Source organism: Argentina silus (assembly GCF_951799395.1).
Source record: "Argentina silus genome assembly, chromosome: 14".
NCBI classification, from domain to species: Eukaryota; Metazoa; Chordata; class Actinopteri; order Argentiniformes; family Argentinidae; genus Argentina; species Argentina silus.
In genome coordinates, this window is record NC_139668.1 from 1,736,596 (window position 1) to 1,756,662 (window position 20,067).

General features: G+C 42.9%; 1 protein-coding gene across 1 annotated transcript; it reads left to right on the forward strand.

Annotated features, from left to right (window-relative positions):
* Positions 1-1,818: 1,818 nt before the first annotated feature.
* glsa (glutaminase a) lies at positions 1,819-19,310 on the forward strand. The gene is made up of 18 exons (XM_083684785.1): positions 1,819-2,197; positions 5,936-6,032; positions 6,387-6,505; positions 7,494-7,623; positions 7,726-7,805; positions 8,153-8,316; positions 9,574-9,632; positions 12,892-12,924; positions 13,048-13,106; positions 13,316-13,382; positions 13,745-13,795; positions 14,205-14,381; positions 15,163-15,294; positions 15,959-16,051; positions 17,255-17,316; positions 18,346-18,422; positions 18,620-18,683; positions 18,777-19,310. The coding sequence occupies exons 1-18, from the start codon at positions 1,911-1,913 to the stop codon at positions 18,922-18,924; spliced, it is 1,899 nt and encodes a 632-aa protein (XP_083540911.1). The 5' UTR covers positions 1,819-1,910; the 3' UTR covers positions 18,925-19,310.
* Positions 19,311-20,067: the final 757 nt, after the last annotated feature.

Below are 20,067 nucleotides of genomic sequence, written 5' to 3' on the forward strand. Positions count from 1 at the left end.
TAGAGAACGTGTGGGCGTTTGTGAATTATCGGCTCACCTCCTCCAATTGTGTTTAGGATTATGTATTATTTGTTTCTTTCTTATTACCTCCCAATGCATTTATTAACTCTTAAAGGGACAGTTCACCCAAATGACGAAATCGCATATTTGGTTCCTTAGTCTGAAAGAACAGACTTCAATACACATAGTTGGTTTTGTTTATCTGGGCACTGTCACGAACAGCTAATGGTTAACATTTTTGGAAGTCAATGGACACTAACTTAGCCTGTTTGAAATGTCATGTTCAAATGATATAAAAGTCATTTAAATCATGTCATTTAGTCTCTTCGGAGAATTTGAGATGATTTGGGCATGACATTTCAAACATGCTAAATTAGGGTCCATTCACTTGCATTGGGTTTTGATTAAAACTGCTAACAACTCGATGTTAGTTACGGTGCCCAGATAAGCAGAACTAAAGTGTGTGTTGAAGTTTGTACTTGTCCATAGACTTATTTCAGGATAAGGAGGCAAATATGTGATTTTGTAATTTGTACGTGTATTTCGTTTTTTATTTATTTTTAAATATTTAGATTGTATTTGTAATAAGAGAACTCAGTATGTTATCATTTAATTAAATGCAATATGTATATTGACCACAGGGTGTCAGGCTAAGACAAAAGCAGGGGAGAGGCTCATTCAGACAGGAAGAGAGAAAGGAAGAGTTTGAGCAGTGTGGTCCTATTTATAATCAGGAATATCCTCCAAGGAATTATTTTTCTTTTACTCAGGGCATATATTTATTCTGAATTTTCTTTTCAGCACAGTGTCTCCACTAACACATTCTTGATGCATATTGCTGTTCCTCATACTTTTGAAACTGGAGGCTAAAATAAATATCACCCCTGTGATTGTTGCCTCCTAAAGAGACCCATTTTTACCTAAACCCCAGTGAAAGGGTTAGCTTTTGAAAAGCAGAGGATCAGTCCAGTGGATTGTGTTGGAGGCCTGCGTTGTTAGTTTTGGGCATTGTAATGTCACTCTAGTTTAATTTCAGATGACCAGACAGCATTTCAGAATGTGTGACTAGAGCTGATGGCTCTGCTGCTCTGACAAAAATCTGGATCAATGTCATTGGCATCTAGTTATCACACTTTGAACAACATGAACGCATACATGTACCATGTACTGTATGGTCTACCTGGGCAGCATGTATGCCCTGAATTGAGCACGATGTCTAACTCCTGGCCATTGTCTTTATCCAGATAGCATCCGACTTGCCAACGTTAGCATCCGTAGGCATAATTCATTATCATTATCATTATCATCATTCATCATTATTGGAGTGACATTCAACCAAACCAACATAGAATTGTGTTGATTGGTGTATGATTTTTATCAACTGATAGTGTGGGGGCAATAACCACTACCAATGACAATGCTATTGTCGTAAAAGAAGATGGAACATGGAATACATATCATCATTTACCATTTTATTCAGTGTCTCAATATGAGTTTCCCTGAATTACAGAAATACGACACTACTGTTGACTTTGAGGAAAACAATAACATAACATGCACACTTTGCTAGTGGATAGATGCTGCACAGGCAGGAATACACATTATTTTATAATAAACGCACCCGGCATATTTGCTGCCACGGTGCTGAGGAAAAGGATTGTGATTGATAACGAGCGCAACCAATTAGAAGGGGGGACGCGCTAATACCAGTCAGTAGGATTCGTTGTAGGGCGTGAACTAAAGGTTTCTGTCCACTAAACAACATTTCAGAGTCGTGAGTCACTGAACCGTTCTTCTCCACAGCGACACAATCCCAACCACATTGATATTAAACCGCATTGGAATTGAGTGCATTTGCCGTTTAGGTTATTGATTTAACCGTTCACCTTTCTCTGCGAGATAGGATTGAAATGTTACATTTTCGGTCTTCGATAGCGCTCAAGGAGTTGTTTCAGTCCAACCTGACGCGTCCTTTGATAAGAAATAAAGCGTCACCATCAGTCGCGGTTAGCTTTAGCACCGCTTGTGTGATCACAGATGTCAGGTCGGTGAGCAGAGTCAAGTCCCTCCAGCATGCCGTCGGAGGGCGACCTTGGCGGTATAAGATCCACGGAAACAGAAGCCTCTGCACCAAGACCGACAACGGCTCGGTAACGGACCCAACGAATGAAGCGAGCAAGGAGGCGGCGGCGGAAAAGTGAGTGTTCGGTTGTACGAGCTGGCTGTGTGACTGCAGTGTCAGTCTGTCACCCGTCTGATATAACCACATTTCATGAATTAAATGACATAGTATCAGATATGAGTCAATATTTGCTATTTGCTCTAGTTTGACCAGTGAACATGAGGAGCGATCATGTCGTGTTTACTCTGGCGGTAGTGTAAGGACCGTGGAATGGCACACAGACTGAGCCGATACCGCTGTCCTGTGTACTATAATGATGTGTGGTAGTAGGATGGGTTATGAAGACATGACCATGTCACAAGCTGCCTACGCCATGCATAGCTTCCTCTAGTGACATGTTGACGGATTTAGCCCCTCTGTTTTTACTGATGCTTGCTAGTTATGGTTTGTGATGGGTTGGTGTAGCCCCGTTGATGATGTTACAAAGTTATGGTCTCGGACTGTACAGGAGACACGACTGTGGAATGTTCCTATCTTGTCTGCTATCAGAAAGAGGGTATTCCCCCAGTGATTGAGATCTGGTTTGCCTGTGCCCAATGATGCTTGAAGGTCAGTCTGTGCTGATCCAGAGACGTGCTCAGAATGTCAGATTCCTTGGCCCCTCTTATAGGCCCAGTTGTTTCCTCAGACCGCATGATAATGTAATTCAATTGAATGTTTTGTACGAGGCTAAATCTGCATCAGAAAACTGTATTTGAGTTGGCAGACTATGAACTGCTTATCAACTTGTGGATATTTGCTCTCCTTTGGACCAGTTGATAAGACCATCATGTTGTGCCCCTGCCATGTTATGTTCAATAATGGGATTAATATCCAAATGGGAGCGCTGTTCATCTTAGCATGCAGGATGGGGGTCCACTGGTAGGCCTACAAAGCATATTGAATATCATCCGTCCATCATGATATAATGAGCTTGCTTCTTTCAAGGACACTATTATTTTTTTTTAGAATCCTAAATTCGGCATTCGTTTGATAGAATCCCCGGCGCTGGTGAAATTCACCGGATGAATAACCGCCTCCCAAGCTCCAATTGCGTTACGGTTTGCCGCCATACTCTCCGTTCAAATGGAGGGGGGGATTCTATCACCAAACGGCCCACTTTTCCCAGAAAACGTGCATTATAGTGATAGGCCTATGCCTCATTGCTCAATGTTGATTGTACAGCAGGTCCCCTCTGGTTTTCTATAGGCCTACATGGTTAATTTGCTTTAGTTGTCAGCCATCTGTACAGTGTTGTTACTGCCAACAGCATCCTCAGTCAAGGTTCAACCTCAGAAGAGTCCTGTGGGATCAGTGTAGGAAGGCTGGCGACTAGCCTGATATAGACCTACGTAGTGTTGCATTGGGATTGGTTCTTTTAGTGTTTTTTTTCTGGTTTGATTCAGAGTTGAGTAAGCTTCAGTTTCTGTCTATCCTGGAGTTGCAATTTAGTGCAGAGAGAGAGATTTTGTCCTTCGTACTGCACTGCAGCACTAAGATGAGTCACTCACTATCACTGATTGATTTTTGTGGTACCGTCAACATCAGATTCTAATCTACAGCCCCTCCACTCCAACCAGTCTACTGTGACACCATGATGATACACTTGGTCATATAAAGATGGCAGACAAAATGTCAGGCTCAAGTGCATTGATAATGTTATCAAAACTCAGCCTTGTTGGATTGGTTGGCCTAGCTGTAACCATCTACGCCATTGTATTGCTGACATTTTAGAGATGCACCGGTGTAGATTTCTCAATCGTGAACTTGATTACCGCCCGATACCGTGTACCGATCCGTTAAAAAGGTCTTTTTTTAAAATGTGAAATGCTCTCTGCTACCCCTCGAAATACTCGCCTTGAACATTCTGCAACAAGCTGTTTTACTGGTGTCTGTCTCTGCAGCAATGCATGCAGCAATGTAGAGGTGTTAGCCCCCAGTCACACATAGAGGCCTAGCCTTATGAGCATTTTGACAGTCTTAGTCTAGCCTGATTATGATTTTAGTCCCATTGCCATGCCAACCGAACCCTGTAGCCTATAGCATATAATGTTCAACCTTGATCGTTCCAGGCACCTTGCCTCCATTAGGAGGAGTAGGAGCGTGCTGTTATAGGCTCTGTGGCGCGCAGGGCTTATAACTAGGCCCTTTGAGGCACGCACACAGCTGACCTCACACGCAGGAGAGACTGAGAGGGAGGAGGCAGAGAAGGAGGGGCAGAGGGGGAGCAGCCGAGGCAGAGTGAGAATTGATTGCAGCCCCTATCCATCCAGATGTCTCCCTCTCCACCTCTCACCTGCTGCTTCCGGTAGCATGCCTCTGTGCTTCCTGTCCTGCGGTCAAGACAGAGACCATGACCGTGAAGTGGATAGTGTATTCCTAATTTACTTCTAGGCTGTTTGGAGCAAACTGTCGAGTAGTGTTTTAGTGGACAGTGGACGACTCAAAGGCAAAAATGACACTGGATTCTTTGATGTTCTGGTCATAGCGACAACACCAGTTAGTTAGTTAGTTACTTGACCAAGATGATGTAATTCTTCTTGTTGCATCTTTGGTTGAGTGCCCTGATTATTGAATTCAAGTCTGTTAATCATGAATCAGCATATCAGTTTTGTCCTCTTTCTGTTTGAAATGGTATCTGCCTGATGTTGATGATGATAATGATGATGATGATGATGTGTATGCTATTGAGTTTGTTGCCACTTATTTACTCACTGCATATTTTCTCTCCCTCTCGTTGATCTGCTTGCTTTGCATTTGTGTGTAAGTATTTGTATCTATTTATTCATACACTGTAGATGTGAAGTGTAATTTTTGACAGGCTAAGCCTTGCAGCTGACTGCTCTTCATTTCTTTACCCTGAAATGTCCAAGCGACTGCGCTTGACTCCCCCTACTTACGTGTGATGTAGCATTCCTCACTAGCAGGCATCAGCCATCCAGTAATGACGCCACAAATGGACCACAGAGTCAATTAAAGAGGCCCTATCAGATTTCTGAAAAATAATACAAATAGGCCTACTACAAGAGTTATCTAGGCCTAAGAGTTGACCCAATGCCTTTCCAATCAACCTCAGTAGGAAACAAGAGGGGAGTCTTGAGTCATTACTGGATGTCCGATGAAGGGATCTACCTACTAAAGCTCACTTTCTAAATGTCTTCTCTAGAGCAGACGGTAGAGCTGGGATACCGCTCCATTGTCTGTCCATGATGCATCGCAGGACTCAGCCTGAGCTCCCATCACCGGAGCTTTTACAAATCCAATCAATGCATATGAATCATAGCAGAGAGCTTGCTGCAAGCTCATTTGAATATTCCTATCTACCTCTAACATACACTAACTCTCCTTCCAGTGGAAAGGATTTAGAACTGCTACGCATAATACTAGTCAGTGACCAGCCGAATACTACGTCATACGCTCTGGGCGTTACTCTACACAGCTGTGGCTGTAACCAATCTAGGTTTGTGTCTTTAAGGTGACATCAAACTGACAAAGCTACCTTGCGAACAGCAAGTACATAGCCTCATGTTAACATTGTCATTCCAAACTCTCCTTGAACCATAATGGCTTGAAAACCCCTCTGACTGGTATTCTGAGAGCAGTGTTCAATCTTTTCCTTCAAGCTGGGGCAGTAAAATGTAAAACACTCACCGCCTCTCCCTACAGTATAGCTAGTTGCCCCTGCTGCAGTTACCTACAGTGTTGCCTCTAGAGCTCCTTGTTCTCGTCAGCGGCCTGGATGTTCCTTACCGTCTGTTTGTGGTGTCTCCCCAGGAGAAGAAAGGCAGGCATCCTGCCTAGTCTTGAGGATCTGCTGTTCTACACCATCGCAGAGGGCCAAGAAAAAATCCCAGCTCACAAATTTACCACAGTGAGTGGGAAGTCTGTAACACGGTTTGCCCTGCACGATGGTGGTCACTGGTCATGGTGCCTTTGACAAAGTGACCTTTTCAGTGATTTTTGTTGGTACTCTGAAAATGTAAATAGACGTTGGATTGTTGAACAATCAGGAAGGTCTGCAGCGTAATAAAATCTGCTTAACATCTTCCAATGTGTCTGGGCAGCAGGTGTAATGACTGATTCTCCATCTGATCTACTCTCTTTTCTTCGATATCTCAAGAAAAGACCTAATCATATTCTTGACATGACACATTATCTTTAAGTTGTTGTCAGAATACAACCCTGCTGTTTTTCAAGCCTCTAAAAACGAGCCACGTTCTTGTAGGCGCTGAAAGCCACAGGTCTGCGTACGGGAGACCCCCGGCTGAAGGAATGTATGGAGATGCTGAAGATCACCGTGAAGACGACCTCAGACGGAGCCTTGGACCGCCACCTCTTCAAGAAGTAAGTCAGCCCGTCACCATCTCTGCTAGGTTGTCGTGGTAATCTGTCTAGCACCGGTCATTTTGTAATATAAGGACATGCTATTGTGTGTCCATTCCCGTTCATTGGAAGCATGCTAGATTCCTCTCAGATTTCTCAGGTCATCTATTGATCTATTTTAGATGCCACTCTTACATCTGGTACACGCTGGAAAAAACACACGGTCATTTGTCAAGAGGACTCTAGTATCTGTTTCCTGCACAGCTGATATGTAGCCTGCTACTCTATTTCCCACAGTTATTTATCCCAACAAACAAGGGTTGTTACTCTCCAACCCTATGTCATAGCACACACAGCCTAGTGAGCTTCCTAAGCTGACAGCTTGGGAAACAGACCTGAAGCGAGCCACGCTTCAGGATCCAGGAAATAAGACAACACACCTGTCAGGAAGGCACACAAACACGCCAGGCAAGGCAGCTTTGACTCCACGCCAACTCACTCTGTCTTTATTTATAGGCAGCGGCCGTGGCCAGGGAGGCACATGAAACACTCTTGAGAGAGCATGCACACACTGCACTGTAGTGACTACAGTAACAGCAGGAATAGCAGAATACATCTGATTTAAATCCTATAGCTGCCCTATCAACATAGGAGCGAATTCCTTACGGTGTTATTTCTCAGTAATGTGTTCTCCCTTTGATGTGTTCTCCCATTGATGTATGTGTGTCACATCTTAAAGGTTATTTGAGTGGGGCAGTCCCGCTCTTATATGTGTTTTCTTTATTGGCTAAAGACAGTGGAGAGAGACAGGAAAGTAAGGAGGAGAGGGCATGGGCGGGATTCGAACCCATGCCGTCATGGGCATATGTGTGGACTGTAGGCCGTGGTGCTAGACCTCTGGACCACCCCAGGCTGCATGCACTCGCATAGGCCACTGGACCACCCCAGGCCACATATGTGTCACATCTCGACTCCGATACATAACCTGTTATCTCTCGTTTTCTCCCAGGTGCGTCCAGAGCAACATTGTGCTGCTCACACAGGCTTTCAGGAAGAAGTTTGTCATCCCCGACTTCTTGTCCTTTGCCTCCCACATTGACGAGCTCCATGATAGCGCCAAAAGCCTCTCAGGAGGGCAGGTGGGTGCAGGAGGATGTCATCGTTTTTGACTTCATGCGTAAATGACCCTGAGGAATAAGGAGCCGGTGTGGTATGTCGTTGTTCTGTGTTTTGTCGTGTAGGTGGCTGACTACATCCCCCAGCTGGCCCGATTCAGCCCTGACCTCTGGGCCGTGTCTCTGTGCACTGTAGACGGACAAAGGTAGCTGTTTTAACTCATTCAGCGCAGAGGGTGAATAAAGTCGCCCAAATTGTCTACATTCTAGAGTGCCGAGGATGACTATTCACCAAAAATGCATAGATTATGATGCTTCATTTTGTAGCCAATCAAATTATTGTTGATGGGTAAATAAACATAAAACACTCTGCACTCTAGGTGGTGAGTGTTCCCGGAATTCTTTGGCAGTTAGTGAGTTAATGCATTTGTTTTTCAAGCTGCAGTGACATGGCAAATGTGGAACACATCAGCCTTTTGTCACATTGGTATACTGTACAAAACTGCTTGTTGACACACTTTCCTGGTTCTCTCTCTCTCTTCCTCTCCCTCAGACATACTGTGGGCGACACCAAAGTCCCCTTTTGCCTGCAGTCATGTGTGAAGCCCCTGAAGTACGCTATCGCTGTGCACGACCACGGCACGGAGTACGTGCATCGCTTCATCGGGAAGGAGCCCAGTGGCCTCCGCTTCAACAAGCTCTTCCTGAACGAGGACGGTGAGACACACACGTCTATCACTCTCTGTGCCTTTTACACACTCACAACTGACATGTTACTGCACACTAACATCAGCACAACCCTGCTCGAATGTTGATACTCATTGCAGTGCATATACCTAACATGATCCAGGATAATTTCGTGTACAATTTTTCGTGCAGGCTATTGTTTCCAAGGTTGATTTGTAAAGAACTCCCCTGGCTGTCTGTCTGTCTGTCTGTCTTATGATTCAGTGCAAGGTGATGTCGTCTGTTGCCATGGTAGTGTGATGAAATGTTAATGAGCGGTGCAGTGTTGCCGGTGCAGAATAGAATCAGTGCCGTGTCCATCGGCTCTGTACGATCTAACACACCACGGACCTTGTCCTTGAGGAAAATACATTATTGTTTGATCAAAATCACATTTTCGTTGTCACATACATCGCACAGAGCAATTGTGTAATTGATATAGTGAAATGCTTTGGGATCTTGCTCCTCGATCAACAACAGTCAACAGTAATCAACAATATAATATAGTATAATAGAACAGTGACAGTAGTCGTGCATAAGGGTGTAGTATAAGTAGCAGCAGTAATGACTATAATAATAACAATAGTAATACAATGTCAAGTGCATGTAGCAGCAATAGTCATAGCTTTATACAGGCCTATTGTGTCGCGGCAGCAAAGCTCTGTGCTTACCTCATAACAATGTAGCCTAATTGTGTTAGTAAATGATGGACTGAGATTCAGGTTCAGGATCTAATGAGTTTAGAGAACCTGCTAGCGGAGGAAGGGTTTTTATTTTTTGTCCTGTTTTGTTGTGTTGCGTAAGGAGATTAAAGCAACAGGGGGGAGTGGTGTCACACAGCAGAAGTACGGATAGTACTGTGGGATTGGGCTACGTATCTCATTATTTCTGTCCTCGACTACATAGCTGTGTCGCCTGTCGCCCGTCAGCATTCATTATCCGCTTTTCTTTTTTTTTTTAAATGTATTGCTCTACAGATTTCCTCATTCATCGAAGAGTCTTCTAAAGCTGTTAGCTGCTTATGCCTGAAATGTGTCATGTCTGGTTTCAGGGTTCAATTGTTGAGTGAATTGAGAACCTCTTGAAAGCCTCATTTAGACAAGTCTCACTTTGTCATGCTTCATCACCTCGAATGAATGATAGGAACATTGTCTTCTAACATCATGTTTTGAGAAACTCAAATTGAACTGTGAATGAATGTTCTGTCTAATGCATCTTTAAACATTGTATTCACATTAATTCCCACAGACAAACCCCATAACCCCATGGTAAACGCCGGAGCTATCGTGTGCACGTCCCTCATAAAGGTAACATTTCAATTTCATGTGATAATGTATGTTTTTGAAAAACATGTTGAAAAAGACAAACGGAACCTTGCCTGTGTTCAGTTCAATGTATAGTTCTACCAAATGTACCCGGCGCACTAGTGCCTTACGTAGGCTTGTTACCTTCTGAGTGACAAAGTAGAATGGAATGAAATATGTTAAAAATAAATTAATAAGAGGGGGGGGGGACTTGCTTTAGCCAGATTACCAGCTTTTATATGGGGAGATTAAGATTATACTGTAGATAATCATGCTGAAAGGGGATTTGTTGAGTGAAAGCATCACTGAGCTGCCTCCCAAAGTTGTACACACAGCTCACACAGGACAGTGTTTTGGGTCTGGAGGGTGCTAGGTAGAGGCCGTTCTGCTCTTCAGTCTGACCAGCCCAACCATACACATGAACACATGTAATCATGGATAATTGCCATCTGAATGAAAGACCAGTGGGTGGGAGTGCATGTCTGTGAAGAGGCAGGCCATGATGGCTGGCTACTTCCTCTCTGTCAGGAAGTGCTGTTAGACATAAGGGGACGCCCTCTTCTGCTCAATGTGGGATTGATTCCTAAATCTCACTCTGCACTGTTTATCTGTTTGTGGGACATTGTGCGGTAAACACATTCACCTCCAATGCCGTATTGTAGGTGCTTCGTTGAAGACTAGACCAAGAGCGGGACACGTATGTTGTGTGCATACGATTTCTGTAGTGCTTGTTACTACATAACCACCAGCCCATGTTTCATAATTCACATGAGGACGCAAGTATGTTTCATACTAAACTCCCAGCAATCACTTGACTACATGCCGTCGATCAAGGGTTAGGGTTTCTATCGAAATGATTCCTCTTTATCCTCCAAAAAAATACAACTTTTAGACCTTCTCTTGTAGAGTTGTTTTCATGTCATCTCTACAAATTATGGTATTTGATGATATCTGCTTGGCCACAATACTAGACATTTTATGGCAACTACACTGCACTTAAACAGATCAAGCACTCCAATCATAAGAAAAGCAGCCTAGGTTAAAGAGGTCAGTCAGGTATAGGTCCTGGTCTGATGTTCTTCACATTGTTCCACAGCAGGTGGCTTCACAATTGATAACTTCCTCTGTCAGGTCATTGTACTGTGGCCAGGCAATGTCAACATTTAGCAACATAATCCAGTAGAGTAGGCTCCCTTTATCTCTGATTTGTATCTATTTGTTCCTCCTCTCTTGATACAAATTCTGGAAATGATGCCTGTGCCTCAATGATTTGAGATACAGATGTTCAACTCAAAATAAGTTAAACTTATTGACAATTTTAGTTCCCATGACCTTTAACGAGTGACTTCAACCTATTCCCAATAGGTTTTATTTTACTCTAGCTCTAGGGATGATTGGGCAGCAAACTAAATTTGTCTTCCTTCCTCAGCTGATAGGCAATACATTACATGTTTCCTTCAAAACATGACTGTCGTACTTATGAGTACCATATTTCAATTAATCTTGGCATATTTTCCCAGATACATGAGGCTTGTCTACCTACAGAAGCAAACAACTGAGCTTGCTTCTCCCACCATAACCAAGCCAAGTTGTTAGAGTGTTCCTATCTGGTTGTATTTGGGGTTGAAATCTGATCGAAAGGTGCTATATGATTATCCTGTCTGAGAGCAGAAGTAGATACCATCTAAAACGAGGAGTGAATGTTCACAGTTGGCTTTATTGATACTGTGCTATCATACCGCACTCAATACATGCACATAGATACTACCGTACCTAATAGATAAGTAATTTGGTTTGGGTATTTATTTGACAGGGTAATTATGTGGTGCCTTTCTGTTTGTGCTAATTTTTAAACTTTAACCCAATCACTATACACATTGTTATAGGCTGGGGTGGGCTGTTTGATCCGCTGATTGGATGCTCCCACATTGTAATGCATCCATTAATACAGAGCAGATGTGTCTCAGATGGTGAAATAAGCTGAAACAATGCATGATGTACATGTATTTCCTCTATGGTAAATCAGGGTCCAGACTATGAATGTATTTTGAAGGCTCGTTTGTGGTTTATTTGTTGTTGCATATTTTACAGCATTAGGATCTGTGGGATATTATGACCACTGCAACAGGTCAATGACGTTGGTAATTTTTTCTTTCAATTATTTTCCCTATTGAACAAATCTGGATTTGCTCTACAGCTGCACATACTGTAGTCATTGCTACTCATAGTTTCAAACTGTTTATATACTCGATTATAAATGGTAAACAGAATAGTCACTTTGGTCCTAACCGCTGGTTTAGTACAAACATGTGCCATTTTTCGTAGATGATTAATTCCTTGTGTTTATTGTTTTGATTTATTTGGCTTTTGTATTATTTGCCCAATTTGTATTCTTAAAGCCAAAGATTCAGTTTTATTTATTTTATATTTGAGCTGTAAACAAAGATTTTGTGGGGATCATCCCATCATCCCCACATCGTCCCCTCCTATAGGACAGTACTCTCCTGAGTAGAGCATGAGCTCACTCCTCATATCCCACAATTCAGTGTGTTCCACCATACTGGGTAGTGACATACTGAGCACCCCTCATCACACATGTCTGTACTTCTAGACCTCTCCACTACTTTGAAACCTCTCCACCCCACTGCATTAACCACACACTAGTGGTACATGTTGAATATGATAGCAGACATGTAGAATATCACCACATACTATACTCACATAGATGGACTTCAGATATAGCCTACCTGTTAATGGAGATGTACTGTCATGAATTGTACTTAACTATATGTTTATTCTCATCATTGAAACCTCTCCTTTTAACAGTAAACTATTCAAAAACAGTTGGTATTACAGTAGAATATTTTCCCTTTTGAAAATGCTTGAATGTTGTATTAATTGTTAATTTAATCTCCTTCATCTCCAACTAGTTGGGCACTAATCCTAACTCCTTTTTAATATTATGACTTTAGTTACTAAATACTGTTTTATTTCCGATTATTGATAGATTTTGTTTATCAAATATGTGCAGTTAAGAAGTTATCAACCCACATCCAATTTATTGTTAATTTCATCAACATTATAGACAATATGGCTAATTATTAGGCAGATATATAGATGTATGTTATCTTGATGTTTGTGTATATTACTGATAGTTTCATCTTGTAGTTGTTTGAATTGGTCTGAAGTTTGCCCTCTAGGGGATGTTTATCCAAACATATATTTTGTCATTTATACTTGTGATTTTCTTTTTGTCTTACAGCAAGGGGCAAGCAATGCTGAAAAATTTGATTATGTGAGTAATGTTGCACAGTTTTTATGTTTTTTTTTTTTACATCTGGCCAAAAGTGCATTTATTATCTTTGTAATACTGTTTGATCTGTCTTGGTGTGATAGTGATGCTCTCATTGAATTGCAGGTCATGAACTTCATGAATAAACTGGCAGGAAACGAGTATGTGGGTTTTAGCAATGCCACGTGAGTACACAAGAGGAAACACAACAAATTAAATTGTTGTTGCGGTTAACCACCTTGGGTTCGGATTCTGTAATGTTGTTTCTCAGATGTCTTAAGTAAGCACAACAACACCACCACCGATAGCATCACTGGTTTGGAGAATAGAAACTGAAGAAAGCTTCAGCAAACCTGTGTTTCTGCTGCTGACAACACTACTCTCTCTGCCCTAGATTCCAGTCTGAGCGGGAGTCTGGAGATAGAAACTTTGCTATCGGCTACTACCTAAAGGAGAAGAAGGTGAGTGTTTATAGCATGGATACAGAACAATAGACAGGCTGATGTCAGACACCTCATGCTCTGGAATGGAGCCATGTGGCAACCATCTTACTGTGGTCCAGTTCTCAACCACCTCTAATAGGAACATATGGCAGAAGTGGCATGTATAGTGTTTGCTGTTCTATCTCTATGGTTTATAGGGTGAGGACTACGGAATGGGCTTAACACAAGCTTTCCCCCCATATAGATATAGGATCACATTAAGTATACACATGCTTTATTAAGTGAGTGATTTTAAGTGGTCTGTGCCATTATGTTCACAACCTTTTTAACCTTGGGGTTTTGTGAGGCTCTGACTGTCGATTTGTTATTTATTCCTCCAGTGTTTTCCTGAGGGGACAGACATGACCTCCATACTGGACTTCTATTTTCAGGTGAGCAAGTCCTGTAGGCCTGATGGTATGTGAGCTCTCCCTCCAGCAAGCACCATACCTCCTCTCACCATCTGTTCAGGCACACAATTAGCTCCATCTAGCTCTCCTCTCTGCCACCAACCACCTACAGGGATGTATATCCCCACTCTCTCGTACGTTAGTGTGGGTGCATCCTATTACACATTCACACAACGGCTTAGCAACACTCTGTAATAGTATTCATACCCTCAACAATATCTAACGTCTGTGTATGGAAATCTTAACTGTGGCACCCGTGTGTGTGTGTGTGTGTGTGTACTGAATTTTAATACAGTAGAGTGTTTTTTTTTCTGTACACGGTTCACATCTGGAGCTGTGTTTTTTTTACTGTGTTCATGTGGTCCTCTGCGTGTTTCTCCATGTCCCATAGCTGTGCTCCATTGAGGTGACCTGTGAGAGCGCCAGCGTCATGGCGGCCACCCTGGCCAACGGGGGCTTCTGCCCAATCACAGGCGAGCGCGTGCTGGCCCCTGAGGCCGTGAGGAACACTCTGAGCCTCATGCACTCCTGCGGCATGTACGACTTCTCCGGCCAGTTTGCTTTCCACGTGAGTCTGCCGGAACGTTCTCTCCCCTCGTTTTGTTTCCTCCTCTCTCTGGCCTGCTGTTCACCCTGTTTCCCTGTGTTTTCCACTGTGTCCCCAATCTGCCAAGCTCCCAGCACCTCACCCTGCAGTAGGCCTGTCTGACTCTGTACACACTGCACACTGGTCTACCACCTCTCTGGGAGAATGAGATGTTATGACAAAACGTGCATCTCTCCATGTCGGCATGGGTTTGAATCCAGCCCACGACCTGCTGAAATACCCTCTCCTCCTTACTTTGTCTCTCTACACTCTATCCAATAAAATGGAAACAAATATAAGAGTGGGACTGCCCCACCAACAAAAATAACCTTAAAAAAAAAAGGGCATCTCTCAAATGTCAGTGTTCACAGAGGGCATTGCTCACGATTGCTCAGTATTCCCTGTGAACGTGTTCCTACTCTATGCCTTAGGTGCTTGTTCCTCTACTGTATGCCTTAGGTGCTTGTTCCTCTACTGTATGCCTTAGGTGCTTGTTCCTCTACTGTATGCCCAAGGTGCTTGTTCCTCTACTGTATGCCCAAGGTGCTTGTTCCTCTACTGTATGCCCAAGGTTCTTGTTCCTCTACTGTATGCCCAAGGTGCTTGTTCCTCTACTGTATGCCCAAGGTTCTTGTTCCTACTGTATGCCTTAGGTTCTTGTTCCTCTACTGTATGCCCAAGGTGCTTGTTCCTCTACTGTATGCCCAAGGTTCTTGTTCCTACTGTATGCCTGAGGTTCTTGTTCCTCTACTGTATGCCTAAGGTCGGACTTCCAGCTAAGTCTGGCGTGGCAGGGGGCATTCTGCTGGTGGTGCCCAACGTGATGGGCGTCATGTGCTGGTCCCCCCCGCTGGACAAGCTGGGCAACAGCGTACGGGGCATCCAGTTCTGCACGGTACGACTCTCACCCTCGTACTTACACTCACTGAGCACTTTATTAGGAACATTACACTAACACTGGGTAGGGCCTCCTTTTGCTCTCAAAACAATTCTTCGTGGCATTGATTCCACAAGATGTTGGAAACATTCCATTGAGATTCTGGTCCATGATAACATGATTGCATCACGCAATTCCTGCAGATTTTTCAGGTGCACTTTCAAGCTGTGAATCTCCCGTTCTACCACATCCCAGAGATGTTCTATTGGATTCAGATCTGATGACTGGGAAGGCCACTGAAGAACACTGAACTCATTGTCATGTTCATGAAACTAGTTTGAGACGACTTTTGCTTTGTGACATGGTGCATTATCATGCTGGGAGTAGTCATTAGAAGATGGGTAAATTGTGGCCATGAAGGGATGCACCACAGTATTCAAATAGGCTGTGGCGATCAAATCAAGCGATGATTGATTGGTATTAACGGGCCCAAAGTGTGCCAAGAAAACATTCTCCACACCATTACACCACCTCCACCATGAGAATGTGTACTTGTGTTCCTAATAAAGTGTTCTGTGAGTGTATTTGTCAGTGCTGAAATGAGTGACTGATGAATGTGATGTTATTAGAGAACCATTCTAAAGCAGTACCAAACCTGACCAGGGGATGTTTTGTGTTGCAGGATCTGGTGTCTCTCTGTAACTTCCACAACTACGACAACATGAGGCACTTTGCTAAGAAGCTGGACCCTCGTAGGGAGGGGGGAGATCAGCGGGTGAGTACTGACGGGAGCAACACGACTGCACCACCTGGATATGCTGTGATTGCCGCTGGTGTTTTTAAAGGAGAACAACTGCAGCTTTGGGAAATGTGTCTGTGCCTTAATCTCTCTGGCTCAGTGGAGGAATGTCTTGTCAACGTGCGCAAATCTCTCACTAACAGAACAACGTCACATGGTTACACCGCCTTCTCCCCACCCCCCCACCCCACCCCACACCCCACCACTACAGCGAACTTTGTAGAATTCAGCAAATCTCCCCGAAAAATGTATATTCTGTTACAGCGAGCAGACTATGATGGGGAAGCCCCGATCATGACATGGCATCGCCCCCTTGTGGTTGATCGTAGGTGGGCGTGTGTGCTGCTGGAAGCATGTAGGTGTACACTTTTAGGCTGTGTTTGTTGTAAATAAATTGTCGATTTAATTAATTTGATGATGCATAATAGTAATTTATTTAAAATAAATAGCCCAGCCTATGTAGAAATGTACTACAAATAAAAAAATACCAAATAGTGGTGAACTGGAGCAGGCGCGCAAATATCGGATCATATCCTATCTCAGTTGTCATTTGTAAGTACTTATTAATAAGTACTACTACTTAAGTACTACTACTACTTAAATATCTACCAGGTCAGTTTTTGAGGGACAATAACTGATCTGGTAGATAGAAGATCCATGCAGTTCTTTCCATTCTACGATGATGGAATGCTGTCAAAGAGGCATCGTACACTTCGGGATGAGCCGAGACAACTACAATCAACTTCTTTGTGTCCTCCATTTTTGTCAAGTAGTAACTTGGGTGAGCGGAACCAATATTTATCGAATGGATCTCCGGTCGGATGACAACTAGCAATTTGGCACTAGCGCCGAGAAGTTCACACTAATTGAAATAATTTTACATCGGTCACGTGTGTTAATAGATTTACACCGTGAAAGGTAAGACGCATTTCCCACATGTGCAGTTGTTCCCATTTAAAGCAATAGGGACACCTTCTAGACAATTCAGGTAGTGCACCATGAAGACAATTGTCAAAACAATACAAAAGTTCTTCCATACGTGTTTTCAGCCACAGCTTTGATACTTTATTGATAGCAATGAAAAGCACTGATTCTGAGTTAGCACATGTTCTATGAATGGTGGGCCAGGGACATGACAAAGGTTGCAGTGTTGTAAATCCCCTCTTTGTTTTCTCTCAGGTGAAGTCTGTCATAAATCTCCTGTTCGCTGCCTACACTGGGGATGTATCTGCACTGAGAAGGTTGGTTGATTGATTTGATTTGTTGATTTGAATTAGAAGTAGTCATCTGCTCCAGCTGGAGACATAGCAAAACAAAATTATTGAGGATAAAAACACAACAAAGCCCAAAGGCTTGTTTCCATTGTGGTCCTCCAGTGAGATGGCAGAGGGTGGGCAAGACTGGCAAGTTTTCAAATAGCTTGGCAATCCTTTGCATAGAACTGCAGCAGAGTACAGCCATGGGTTTTTCCTCATGGAGCTCTTAAATATACAGTAGAGCTCCCTCTGGTGGAGTACTGATGGGTGTCATTTATCCGGTTGAAGTAGTTCATTCAGCGTAGCCAGTTCAGCTCATCAAATTGAGAGAGGGATCAAGATGAGTATGGGGAGGGAGTTTCAGAATAATCTGAACAAATGTGTTCTGAGAGGTCTGAAGCTTATTTTTGACCCCCTGGTGGGGAACCGCTGTACCAAGAGGTAGAACACTGAATTCTCTCTCCAAGTTGGCAGAAAAGGCCCGTCATAGTTTCCGGTTCGATAAGTTATGAAAACAAATCTGTTTTTCTATGTTGGCATCACTTCATCTTTGGAGACACTAATCATGACAGAATGCATTTGAAATGTTCTGTAGTGTAAAACATCCATCTTTTTTACTTTTGTAACATTTTAGTTAAAAAAGAAAAAAAATTATATATATATATTATAACATCTGAAAATTAGGGGACTATTTTCTGTCTGTTGTGTATAGTCTTCCATAGTACCCTTGGATTCAGTGTTGTTATTAAAGTCAGACCCAATAGTACAGTATGACATTGCTATGAAATAGCAGGGTGTCTACCAGCAGTGAGTTAGTAATTAACATAAAATGAGACGGTCACTTGTGTTGGCATGCCAGAGGTCGCAAGATCGAGGCTTGGTCGGAGCAAGTCGAATTGCGGGACTACTGTTTGCAGCAACTTGACGTCTGTTTCACAGACACCTTGTATAGTTGTCTTTTTATGTATGCAGTACACGTTGGCTTGTTTGACTCATCCTGGTGTTTGTCCTCAGGTTTGCTCTGTCGTCCATGGACATGGAGCAGAGGGACTATGACTCCAGGACAGCCCTCCACGTGGCAGCAGCTGAAGGTAAGGACACCTTTATGTCTTAACCCCTTCCCTTCACATGGAGCTACTGTCTTTTATACAGCTCACTATGAATTAAGCCCTCTCTATTTTGTGCCTCTCTCCTACTGAGTCTACATCATAACCCTTTCTCCATCTTCCAGTGGGTGCCACCGATGATAACTGTAGTTTCATGTGAAGAAATCTGGTTTGTGTTTCAGGACACGGCGAGGTGGTGCGCTTCCTGTTGGAGGCATGCAAAGTCAACCCCGTGCCCAAAGACAGGTGAGCTAACACCCTTTTGTTTTACCTTGGTGGGGGAACACACCCATGGATGAGGGTGTGTTACAGTGTTGTGTGTGTGTGTGTGTGTTCTAGGTGGGGAAACACACCCATGGATGAGGCCGTGCACTTTGGCCACCATGACGTAGTGACAATCCTCCAGGACTACCACAAGAAGTATAGCCCCCAGGAGAGCTCTCCAGACAAGGAGACAGCCGAAAAGAATCTGGATGGCCTGCTGTGAGCCACGCGGACAAGTCCGGAACCTGGGAGGCCTGCTGTGAGCCACACAGACCGGTCCAGAGTGTATGTATGTACAAGTGTGAAGACTTGTGTGTATGGTTCCCTGTCATGTTGTTGGTAGGTCACGTACTGATACTGTATTGTTAATTTTGTACAATAACCTTTCCCTCATGTTTGGTCTCTTGGTTGGTTTATGTTTGGCTTTTTGTATGTAGTCTTGCTCACTTTGTGTAACTTTCCCTCAGCGTTGGCACTATGTGGAATGTACAGTATTGTCTATATTGAAGTGCTCAACAATTGGTTATTAATGTACAGTAGTGTGTAAACTTTAACCTATTTATAAGATAAACTGTACATTTATGTAGTATGTGTGTGTGTGAAATTACTTTAATATAATAGCAGTAGGATTCTGTGTAAATACCATTTTATCTGTAGTAAAATAACTCTCACTGGCACAGCTTTTGAAGGGGATGGATTTAAGCACAGTGCAGTTTAAGGCAGAGACTTGATATCAATTATCAGGCAGGTTCAGTGATCATGTATTTTAATTTGATAGCTTCATATGAATTCAGTGTTGGCATGTGGAGCATTTTTTGTTCATGTTTTTGCTATCTGATAGCTAGCCATTTTTTGCACCTTTTCTCCAACATTACAAATATTCATACTTGATAGTCCATTCTAGTAGAAATCAAAGAAGACAAAGTAAGTGTCAGCCAAAGCTTTTGTGTGTGTTCGCTCCACATAAACAATTCAGCAAGTTACCAAACAACATATCAAACACAAGCCTCCTTTACTTCTTGAAAAGCAAATTGGACTCTTCAGAGACAAGTCACCCACCTATAGTAGACTGTGCTTAAGCACAAGTCAAATTTGAAAGCAAAACATGAAAAACAACTTTGATTCACCTCATCATTTTTTTATAGACAACCATGCCAATATTCTATTGCTTTACTACTGTGCCCCAAATCACATATTCAGTTTGGAAGAAATCTATAAGACCTCAGAATGTTGGACTTTAATTTTGCCACACTACAAATACCTCCCTCAGGTCTAAAAGGTGATGAAATGAAAGCTCAACACCGAGACGATCCCATACAAAACTGATGGAGTACCTTTTATGCAGATACGCACATTGATTGTTTAA